This window comes from Morus notabilis, unplaced genomic scaffold, assembly GCF_000414095.1.
Source record: "Morus notabilis unplaced genomic scaffold, ASM41409v2 Scaffold220, whole genome shotgun sequence".
Taxonomy (NCBI): domain Eukaryota; kingdom Viridiplantae; phylum Streptophyta; class Magnoliopsida; order Rosales; family Moraceae; genus Morus; species Morus notabilis.
Genome location: NW_010362274.1, coordinates 181,290 through 192,396, shown reverse-complemented (window position 1 = coordinate 192,396; position 11,107 = coordinate 181,290). Strand labels below are relative to the sequence as shown.

The following is an 11,107-nucleotide window of genomic DNA, read 5'->3' as shown; positions in this document are numbered from 1 at the left end:
ACACATAAAAACTAACAAAAACCTCGAAAACCAACTAGATATTAAGTGTAAAACGATACTAAATAAGCGAGTAAAACTCACTCATCACCTCTCTACCAATTAGAGCTTTCCATCAATCATCGAGATTTGTTTAAGAACGCCTACTCTTTGCGTGTCACTAGATTGAACCAGTGAAACCTCTGAAGTCAACGAGGGCAACACTGTGAAAAAATTAAAACCTCGAGCTTGAGGACGGGGTTATCCGATAAAAAGACCCACTTGTCATATAACTATTGTATTGAAAGATGTAGATGTAGAGGAAGAATATTTAGATTCATTTACATTTGAAGATAAATATATTCACAAAAAATAAAGATTAAATATCCTTTATGTCTAATAAAAGGCCCCGTTCACTTCGCTGATTCGAGTTTAGAATTTGAGTTTTTTTACAGTAAAAAGCTCTAACAAACAATCACATCTAACTTTTTTGCTACAGTAAAAAGCTCTCACATAAAGTCACATCTCAACTCAAATTCTAAATTCGAATTAGTGAAGTGAACGGGGCCTTAGTATGTATATATCTTTAACTTGAAATACAAAGTACCTATTAAAAAAAAAAGAAACATGCACTAATAACTACTTTTATAATATTAAGTTTTTTACCTTATGATAAAAATTTTGAGTTACGATCTAGAAATTCTTAGGATCCATTTTGTTATTATAACTTATGATTTTAATTTTGATATAGTGTATTTTATTTTACAAAAAAATTAAATTTAATTTTTTTGGTATAAAATTTCAATAAATTAATCAGAATCACTCGCTTAAACGTGTGTGAAAGGGACGGAAAAAAATTCTCATCTCGTAACGGCATTGTTGTTTGATGAGCCCGCACCACCGTGCACTGACGCAGGCTCAGCGTTTGTATTTGAAATTCAGAAAATCGAAAGCCAAGCGCAAACGCCGGTGACAGCAAACGAAATTTGGCGGTTAATCGGACTCTCTGCTTTTGTAATGGCTCTTCTCGGATCCACCATTACCAGCGAGGTCAGTACGGATCTTCTCCTTCAATTCTCTTCGCTTATTTCATTGCTCTGCTTAGGGTTTCGGATTTGGCCTCACGTTTTTTCATTTTCTCGTATAAGCTCTGAATTCGGATCTCGAATTTTGAATTTCGTTTTTTCTTCTTCTATTTGTGGCGTCCTTTAATCTCTGCTGATTTCCATTGTTTCACGTTAATCCGATTCGAACCGTACACTTTACTCAATTTTTTGTCCCGATCAATTTTTATGTGATTGCAAAGTTAAGCGGTGATTATGGCTGTAATTATTACTCTGTTAAATCTTCATTTTTTTTTTTTTGAGAAATCTGTTAAATCTCTATTTGACTGATGATACTATTTATTCCGTATATATATATATATATATATTTATATACACATACACGCACATGTATACATGTATATGCATATATAATCTTCCTGATTTTGAACTTGCTACTAGTTCATTTCATTGATTACTATTAGATGGGAAGAATTGATCGAACGAAGATTTCTCTTCAATACCGTGGCTAGTTTGATGATAATTTAGAAATTTACTTTTGCACTTTGTTAATTTTTTCAAAGCATACGCTTTTTTGGTCCTCAGAGGCTCTTTCTCTAGTATTATTATCGTAATCTTGAATATATATATATATATATATATATATAATGGAGTTGATTGCCTTTGTGATTGTTGCATTCTGACTTTGATTCTTTTATGTTCCTGATGCAGGTTGGATTGCGGTTACTTCTTAGTCCTCTCGGATCGAACGTCATAGTCCGAACAGCGTGGTAAGTTGTGTGATCAACGCTTTTTCTAATTATGTTACACTTGATTTTTCTTTTGATTGCCTTGAATTTCCTTTCTAAATACATGCTATTTCAATGGATAAGGGCTTATATTATCAAGTACATTACTCGTGGATAATCATTTATAGGTCTATAATAAGTTCCGTAGTACTAAAGCAGTTACTTTTGTTTCCAACCTCCAAATGGGTAAGGAGGGTAGTACAAGCCACGAAAGCTATAATCCTTATTGTTTAGTTGTTTTCTTGATATGGTTTGTTCTTTTTTTTAGTTGTTCTGTGGGCATTGTTCTACCTGTATACTCTACATTTAAGGCAATTGAAAAGAAAGATAACAGTGAGCAACAAAGATGGCTTATATATTGGGCAGGTTCGGCATTTTTTTTTTTTTGTTTTTTATTCTCATTTTACTTTCTTTGATTTTGGATGCTTTTAATTCTGGTATGTTCATGTATTCTTCTGCTGCCTAATTCAGAATTCTCATCTTGTTATGTCCTTTAGCAGAATGTCATCAGTCCAGATCATCAAATGGCATTTGCTAAATTTAAAAACCATGTTTTAGGAACTGTTCTTGATTAATAGCTGATAGAAAAAACTTCTGTCATGTCTTGAAAGAATGACGATTAACATTGTGCTATAATGTGTTGGTATGGAAGCAAGAGAAACCATCTTTGCTAACTTAGGCCTTGTTCGTTTCATAATTCGAATAACAAATCAAACTTTTCACTACAATGTTTTCTCTCACAAAAATTCAAATTCAACTTTTTTTGCTACACTGTTTTCTCAACTTGATTCTGCCTTGAATAAATAAACAATAATAAATAAGAAATTTGCCTGGTCTGCGTGTGGGAGTTCGTTTGTGGTGCTGCTTCTGCTGTTGTTGTGTTGGTACTTAGAAGCATGTGAGTATTGGTTCCGTTTAATGTCCGTTTTCATTTATTGCAGCTTATGGTTCTTTCAGCCTTGTGGAAGTATTTTCAGATAATCTTATTTCTTGGTATGATTCTGAACTCCATTCTCTAAACCATGGTCCTTGTTCTCACAGGGACAAGGTATGATGCAGAGTTACTTTTGAAAACAAATGTAGCAATTAGTGATTGGATAAACATATGTGATCAAGATCTTTCAGTTTTTCCAACTCACTTTTGGCTACACGTATTCATGTGTTACTTTGAATTTTGATCATGCATCTGTTACAGTACCCGTCCTTTTGCCCCAAACAATAGAATGTGGGGAATGCTTTTAAAACGCTTGGCTGTATTTATGTTAAAGGTCTTGATGAGCCTACTCATGCACTTTTATTTTCATATATGGGCCTTAAGAGAGTGATTACAGTAACGATTGAAGAAAACATGACACCTATTGTCCATATTCAAGATAATGCAGGTAGATGGTTTGGATTTGGAATAAGTACATGTTTGAAACTATTTGTTTCCTGACGTTTGGATTTCTTAATAAACAGGGTTCCCATGTATTACCATACGAAGTTCGCATTTCTTGTTTGGCTTCAACTTCCATCTGTTGATGTAAGTTCATATTGTTGTTATTATTTTAAAAGAATGTCGGTCTCTTTTATTTTTACTCGCACACGCACAAAGTTCATCCTTCAGATATGAGAACTTTCGACGGTTAAATTAAGTGCTGCTTTCCACCAGGGCGCTAAGCAGTTGTACATGAGCCACTTGCGTCCCTTCTTCTTGAGGCATCAATCGAGAATTGATCAGTTTTTGGGCGTTGCATATCGTGAAATGGTCTGTCCCTTTGTATTTCTTATTCCGTTTTTGGCTATTTTAAATCTCTTGTTTACAACTCCGGATTATTGCTTGAAAACTGCAAGTGCGTGTTTGTATCCACGTTTTGGACGAAATGTGTTTCCAAATTCCAAGCGATTCTATGGTTTCAATATGCAGGTCAAACTCTTCAGTTCACACAGAGAAGAAATCCAATATGCTAGGGCGGTGCTTCTGAAGATTATGGGATCAGGTAAGAATGAAGCCCTTTTCTTTTCTTATTTGATGCAATACGACGAACCTTCGCCCAAACCCCACTATTCCATACATTTTTTCTCTGAAAACTGACAGGCATTCCCAACTTTTAGTGCCAAGTAATTGAGTTACTATCTTTAAATTAATAGACGTTTAAAATCTTCACCTTTTTTTTTTTTGGAAATTCAGATCTATTTATTATTAACATTGTATTTACCAACTCACCTGCCGGATTTGGTATAAAAAAAAAGGTTCGAATGAAATATAGGATTCCGACACCACTCTTTCTTTTGTCTAATGATTATTTCTTGTACATAATCAAACAGCTATAGCTGACTACATATGGAGGGGGGGAATAACTGCAAATTGTAATGCTTTCGTTGCATTACCGATTTATTTTCGTATGCTACACACACACACACACACACATAATCTTATTTGTTTTATTATTTATTTTTCTAAATCCAGCGGATCAATTATTAAATGGAGGAAATTTTCAAACCCGACCAACCAACGCAATCGAAGGCCAAGGAGCAACCACCTCGGATGTCGAGTCTGATCATGCTCATGATGATTAGTGCACCCTCGCCTGTCATAAATGCGTGTGTGTGTGTGTGTGTGTGTGAGAGAGAGAGAGAGACGTGTGCTGTGTGCTGTGTGCTGTGTGCTAGGTTAGCATAGATATTAGTTTCTTCAGTCGAGCGGGCTTGTAAATGTTTGTGCTTCTTAATCATCACAAAAGGTAATTTAATTTGAATTACTGAGCTCCTGCTATACATGCTTTTTGCCATGGGTAAATGATACGACTTGCAAAACATAACCTAGTCCGTGCAACTCAATCAAAGATTAGGGGGTTATAGACGTGAATTAGTGGCAAAAAATAAATGTTCTCTGCTTAATTAAATCCAGGATTATTCTCCTGGAGTATTTTATTAATTTCTACTCTAACCGCATTATTATTAATTATTATTATTTTTTAGCTCTTGCCCTCGCCAGTACGAGCCTGATGTTCAAGATTCGCAACGACATCCGGTCCGCACAATCGCGTTAATTCTTCCTGTTATGATCACAAAATCATATAAGTTGTAATTCCTGCTTAACAAAGTAACAAAGTAGTAAAAGAAAATAAAGGTTTTGATCGTTTTAGAGCGGTCTTTAAAAAATCTAACGTGTTAATTTATATCTAGTTGTCCGAAGAAATCAAAACCAACTAAACCACAAATTTTCCTCCAGTTTTTTTTTTTAAAAAAAAGTACAGTTGATTTCGCTGGTTCAGGCTTACTAATAAGTCCCCGGTGATATTACGCATTAGCGAAATTTAAGCAGAGGTTATGGTACACAACTAACATTTTGGAAAACTTTGTTTTAGCCAAAAATGACATTAAAATGATTAAAAGGGAGGTGCCAATCGTGAAAATATAAAAGGAGAAAGACAAGCATGAATGAAAGAAATAAATAAATAAATAAAAACTAATAGATAATTCCGACCAATAACAAAATGACGTGGTAATATTTCAAACACTCATCAATAAAAAAAGTGACTACTCACATGCCACATCAGTTAATATATAAAAGTTGAGATTTGAGTTGGTAAAATTTATGGGAAAACGATCTATACTTCAATTTGATTTAGATTAATAATTTTTAAATACAAAGAAAGAAAGGAACAAGAGAAGGTGAGACTGACCTTGATTGAACTATTCTCAGAAGTAAGCTTTTCGCATTCCTCGGAAAGTTTCTGCAGCTCATCCCTAAGGCTGCGGTTTTCATTGCTCAAGTTCTCAACCCTCACTTGTAACTCTTCACACTCAGCCTGATGAGAACAAGAAATGCAAAATCGATTTTTGCTTCATAAGCAAGTATATTAGAACAGAAACATATATAAAAATATTTATTTACACACTATTATCACTTGAACAGATACTGAGTACAGACGATATAATATTTCCGTTTACGTTGAAAATCTCCTTGCTTTTCCCTTTACCTGCTCTTATCATCTTTTAACCTTGGCCAGAAAACACGAACACAAGGTTGGCGAGGACAAATAGGTACAAGTATAATTTTTTACCTGCTTGCGTAATCTTGATCTCCTAGCTGACTCCCTATTGGATTGCTTCCTCTTTTGTCTTTTTAGTTCACGTTCATCCTGTCAATATTAGAAGTATATCAATTAGTAAACAGATGCCCTTATTGGCATATAGGCAGAAAATGAAATTAAAAATCGAAGGTTGATTAGCGGCACATCATTATCAACTTTATTGATCTATTTCTTTTGACATTTCAGGAACAGTTGAATAATGAGCCCAGTGCTAATACCTGAATCCATTGGTCGGGCATTACAACTTCGCGTCCAATCATCGTGGATGGAGCAACCGACGAGGAGGCAACAGATGGGTTTGGTCGTAACTTTGTGGCTCCAGCAGTGGCGGAAGATGCATTCCATAAGTCCATGCCGATGTTCAGGTTGGTTGCTGGCATTGAGCCTGCAGGCTTCCCAGGCACTGAAGCTTGCAAAATGGAACCAGCTGTGTTATTCTGAGCATTGGCTCCTGAGAAATTATTTGTTAATACATTTCAGCAATTATTTTTAATTATCATTACAACACATGCAGGAATTGTAGTTTGACAATAAATAATGTACCGTCTGCAAGCATCTGATCGAAGCTTCCCTTCTTGTTAGCAGAGAACTCCTACAACAAAATTAGGCGCATTTTTAATTAGACTACAAAAGAGTACATCTACTTTAGCCCAAGGGGAAAAAAAAGGTTCATCATGAAAAAAGGACTTTAATTGGTTAAAATTGCAAGGTGATATGTCCGGGAAGCAACTGATTTCACACATGCGATGACATTTCCAGTTCAGTACCAAAAGGCTTAACCAAATTCCTTAACCATTCAAATTCACGTGTAAAGTGATTGCTAAATAACACTATTATGTAAAGTACTAGTAATGGTGTCGCATACCTGTTGGGTATTCTCGTCGCTTGCATCTGATGAACCCTCCGAACCACTTTCAGCACTATATACAGATCATCAAAGATTCAATCAAAACATATAGACTAAGATTAACACCAAAGAAAGACGATGATCTAAAGCTTGTTAAGAGGAAAATCTGAAAACAAAAGGATTAAGAACCTTTGCGAAGCACCGTCATTCCCTGAGCCTGAAGTTGCTTTTCCGCTCTCCCCAGCCTTCCCACCAACCGCTCCCGCATTTCTGGAATTTACCTTGGACTTTTTGGCTGATCCTCGGTCTTTGCCATCTGTGCCCTTACCCTCCATGTCTTGATTTGTGTTCATGGGGACAGGAGTCTGCAGAAGAAATGGAAGAAAAATTAGATGAGCAACTTACAAGTTTCCAGATATTTTTGAGCCATTTCCATCTACAATGGTCTGATTGAGAGAAATAGCACTGATAATAAGAAAAACAAAACAAAACAAAGACAACGATGAGTAGACAACAACAAAAGAATATCATACTGTGGGCATGTTAGGATGAGCATAAACTCCCCCTGGTGGATATATAGCTGGGTATGGAACTGGAGTTCCATACGGCGGAATAAGAGGATGCTGAAAATTCGTCAACATAAGAGCAAATAAGAATCTATGGCCTAAATAATATGTATCAATCTATAATTGCAAAGGAAAGGTGATACTCACCTGACTTCCCCAAAGATACGGATGAGGGGTCGGCGAAGCAACCGTCGAGGCAAAAAAGGGCGGGGGAGTAGCACCAGCAGTATAATAAGCCTAAATAAGAAGCTGTATTGTAAGCTATAACATCACATTGTAAAATATACCAAATTAAATCTTATATGACGTAGTTATGAACGAAATCCACATATTTTGTATAATCATAAACCTGCATAGAACTCGACCAATCAGGATATGATGGTGTGGTTGGGATATCCTGTACATAAAAGGGTAAAATTGTGTAAATAACTTGACAAGAAGGAACAGGGGAAGAGGAAGAGGTAGTTAACTACCTGAGTTGAAGCTGATGGTTTAGGCTTAGACGCTGCACTCTCTTCCCCTGTTCCCATCAGATTGCTTCTTGAAACTCGTCTTTTTTTTTCTTTCTTTAAGGATTTAATAGCAGTTTACTTTTCTGCTTGACGGTATTTACAAAGCACGTGAACAGTGAACACAACAGCCAAGGAACAAAAAAGTTTTTAGTCTAATAACACAACGGACATGTAGATTTACGTTGTTAATCTGGACCTGTTACAATGTGAAAATAGCAACATTCTTTGGTAAAAGTCGCTTATAATGAATAAGATATTGGCACACAAAATCCTTTAACTAAAACAATTTAAAATGTCTGGTCTTGAATAGAATTCAACTCTATAAACTTTCAAAACTCAAGACCAAGCCAAGGACTAATCAAAATTTCAATATCAATTTCAAAATAAAAATAGAAAGGATTTTCGTATCCATCTCCTAGGATTCGGTGAGAAAGTTTCTCGATGATTATCTACACAGCTCTATCCAGGTAACATTCTTTTGATACAATCATGTTTCAAATGCGCAAAACTAGTTTCTCTTGTAAATCAGGCCAAGTTGTCTAGTTATTCAATTGTACTATTTTTATGTGCAAATTAGGCTCAAGTCATTCCACAAAAGTGGTATATTCAACTACCAACTCCCTAAAAGCGGTATTCGTCAAATTCACCCCCGGTTTCACTACGAACTATTGAACACCCCCACACAATTTCTTAAGGAATTATTGCAAACCCCTATAATTACACTTTCTATCTAGAAGAATAAATGTGTTTATATATATATATATCAAACTCTCAAAGAATTCTTGGACACCACTATCATTACAGAGTACTATGTACTCCTTATCTTGAAAAGAACTAGTTATTATAAATAACTATAGATTCATTACTCGCTAGATCAACTATATATAACTCTTCTGAACAAATAGCATTTCACTTTTCACATACACAAACATTCAAGTGTATGTGTAATAACCAAAAAAATTTCTGAGGAATTTGGGGGCTTAAAAATTACAAACAGGACCAACTAGTTAATTGAATTACTAGTAATAAAGAAGTGAACTCAAGTGTATTTCTTGTTACCAAAAGTTAATTCAAAATTTGAATTCTTGTTCAAGTACAAAAAGTCCTAAAGTCGCGTTGGGTTTGGCGGCAGAAGAATACAAACAAAAGCATGCTAACTAATTTTTTTCTAATTACTTGCAATTTCTCAAAAAGTCTAAATCGAAACAAAAGAGCTGAATTCTATTTACGTATTATTTTCTCTCTGAATTTTGACTTAGTTCACCGAATTTGTTAGCATAACATAAACAAGACAAGTACTTCCAAATTACGAAACTAATTTCAAAATCGATTGACAAAATTCGAGTATATTTACAACTAGGAGCAACTAGTCTCGTTTTCAAATCAAATCAAGCAATTCTCGTTTCAGAATTCATAAACAGAAATTGAATTCATTTCTAAGCGCACACACACACACAAAGAAGAGAGAGAGAGAGAGAAAGTAAACTTGGTCCAGCAAACAGGAGAATTCAAAAAACCGAATCAACTATTTCTCGTTTATCTCAAAAATAAACTTGATAATTCAAATCTAAGCCTCAAAATTTCGAGCCTCAGAAGTTCGAATCAAAACTCGACAGAACAATAACTAATCATTAGCAGCAAAGATAATCTCCGTAAGTCTCAGAACACAGAAAATAACAAAAAAAAAAATACATATACATATATATAGAAAAAATCCACAGCAGATAGAGAGAGAGAGGGAGAAAGAGAAAGATTGGACTGACCTGTGCTCATGCCGTTTGGATGCAACAACAGAGTGAGTAGCCAGGTTTCTTGCTTCTTTTTTATTTATTCACTTTCTTTTCTTTTCTTTTTCCAAAAAAGTCCAGGTCGGACGGTCTAACTTCAAAACGCCCAAAAAAAAAAAAAATCAACGGCCGAGAATTTAGGGCTCAGAACCTCGAAAACCAAATCTCAGCGGTCCAAAAACTCGAACACAAAAACACAAACGTTAACAAAAAAATAAAAAAAAAATCCCCCACAAACGTTAACACTAAGCAAACCGAACTGGAAACTGAGAAAGACACACAAAGAGAGAAAGAGAGAGAAACCTCTGGGATTGTGTTTGTGTTTTTGTGTGTGTGTTTGTGTTTTTTTGTTTTTGTTTTTTGGTTTAGTTTGGGAGTGGATGTGGTTTCAGTGTAGGTACGCGCGTAATTGGGAACAGTACGGAGTGATCCGGTCGGGTGTGGCGGTATCCAATAGGAGAAGGTTTTAGTTTTGGGTGTTTTTTAGTTTGAGAATTTATTTTTTAATTTAAATTATTGTTTATGATTTGTTACATTATTTTTTTTTTATAAAAAATATATGTAAATTAAAAATAATTTTAATCTCATAATTTTAATTCATAAATTAAATAGGTTCTTAGGTAGCGTTTAGTTCATAGATTCAAACTATGTGATTAGAATCATTTTTAATTTATGTGTATTTTTTATGAGAGAAAATACTGTAGTGAATCACGAAATATAATTTAAATCTGAAAACAAATCTAAGTATCAAACGGGCTCGTGTTTCGCCTAGTTGACACGTGCTAGAATGGAGGAATCTTAGCTGTCAATGCGCTACTGGGTAAGACAATGACGAGGCCTAATTAATTATAAGGGAAAAATTTGGGAAAAGATGACTCATCCTACAACAAACGGATAATCTTCTTATCGTTTATGCTTATTTCTTTTATTTATTTATTTTCTCTCTTTAATGTTTTTTTTTCTTTTTTCTTTTTTGAAAAATATTTTGAGGTGCTATTGGTGTTAACTGTTAAGCAATATACTAATAAAAGGTGGGCTTCACTTATGAGTTTCATACATTATATGACTCACTTTTTATTAGTGAACAGTACTTAACACTATTAATTTTTTATAACAATATTTATTTTCTTTTATTCCTTGATATGGCTAATGAGTATTGATCTTTACTCTTTAATAAAAGTGAAAGTTCAGACAACAACGCAATCTAACCCGACCAAGACTCAACGATCTGAATTAAAATTTTAAATTAGGCATGGAAAGAGTTGACCCATCCTGGCTCTAAAGCACGACAGGTCTAAGGCCGACCTAGCTCTAATAATCTTTGAGCTCTTTACAGACATAACACAAATTTATGGCTTGGATTGACTTATGTCTAAAAAATATATATTTACAGAAAATACTATGTCATGCCTTCAACATATATTTTGTAATACTAAATATATCTGTAAGTGTTACTGGTCGATATCCGTCAGTATCAAAGATAAATAC

The 11,107-nt window shown here is 34.6% G+C and overlaps 2 protein-coding genes across 5 annotated transcripts; one reads left to right on the top strand and one right to left on the bottom strand.

The window, feature by feature from the left end:
• Positions 1 to 825: 825 nt before the first annotated feature.
• On the top strand, positions 826 to 4,428 carry LOC21392394 (HVA22-like protein k). Its single transcript, XM_024167826.1, has 8 exons — positions 826 to 1,026; positions 1,752 to 1,810; positions 2,097 to 2,194; positions 2,770 to 2,821; positions 3,287 to 3,350; positions 3,480 to 3,575; positions 3,735 to 3,807; positions 4,278 to 4,428. Exons 1-8 carry the CDS (start codon positions 994 to 996, stop codon positions 4,385 to 4,387), a joined length of 585 nt encoding a protein of 194 aa, XP_024023594.1. The 5' UTR covers positions 826 to 993; the 3' UTR covers positions 4,388 to 4,428.
• Positions 4,429 to 4,773: 345 nt separating this feature from the next.
• LOC21392393 (G-box-binding factor 1) lies at positions 4,774 to 10,036 on the bottom strand. 4 transcript variants are annotated; one of them, XM_024167824.1, is made up of 12 exons: positions 9,596 to 10,035; positions 7,794 to 8,028; positions 7,670 to 7,717; positions 7,468 to 7,557; positions 7,288 to 7,377; positions 6,944 to 7,119; positions 6,773 to 6,827; positions 6,451 to 6,499; positions 6,126 to 6,310; positions 5,878 to 5,955; positions 5,497 to 5,622; positions 4,774 to 4,866 (listed from the first exon to the last, which is right to left on the bottom strand). In XM_024167824.1, exons 2-12 carry the CDS (start codon positions 7,848 to 7,850, stop codon positions 4,786 to 4,788), a joined length of 1,035 nt encoding a protein of 344 aa, XP_024023592.1. In that variant the 5' UTR covers positions 7,851 to 8,028; positions 9,596 to 10,035; the 3' UTR covers positions 4,774 to 4,785. The 4 variants fall into 4 exon arrangements, with proteins under 4 accessions (XP_024023592.1, XP_024023591.1, XP_010099832.1 ...); XM_024167823.1 differs by having other exon boundaries at positions 6,126 to 6,358; positions 9,596 to 10,034; XM_010101530.2 differs by having other exon boundaries at positions 6,126 to 6,358; positions 7,794 to 7,915; positions 9,596 to 10,034.
• Between the last annotated feature and the right edge of the window lie 1,071 nt (positions 10,037 to 11,107).

Coding starts and splice junctions, on each gene's coding strand:
- LOC21392394 (XM_024167826.1), top strand. CDS start 994: ATGGCTCTTCTCGGATCCACCATTACCAGCGAG. Junction 1,027..1,751: donor GATCCACCATTACCAGCGAG/GTCAGTACGGAT, acceptor TTCCTGATGCAG/GTTGGATTGCGGTTACTTCT. Junction 3,351..3,479: donor TTCAACTTCCATCTGTTGAT/GTAAGTTCATAT, acceptor GCTTTCCACCAG/GGCGCTAAGCAGTTGTACAT.
- LOC21392393 (XM_024167823.1), bottom strand. CDS start 7,850: ATGGGAACAGGGGAAGAGAGTGCAGCGTCTAAGCCTAAACCATCAGCT. Junction 7,378..7,467: donor CGTATCTTTGGGGAAGTCAG/GTGAGTATCACC, acceptor ACGAATTTTCAG/CATCCTCTTATTCCGCCGTA. Junction 7,120..7,287: donor CTCATCCTAACATGCCCACA/GTATGATATTCT, acceptor TTTCTTCTGCAG/ACTCCTGTCCCCATGAACAC.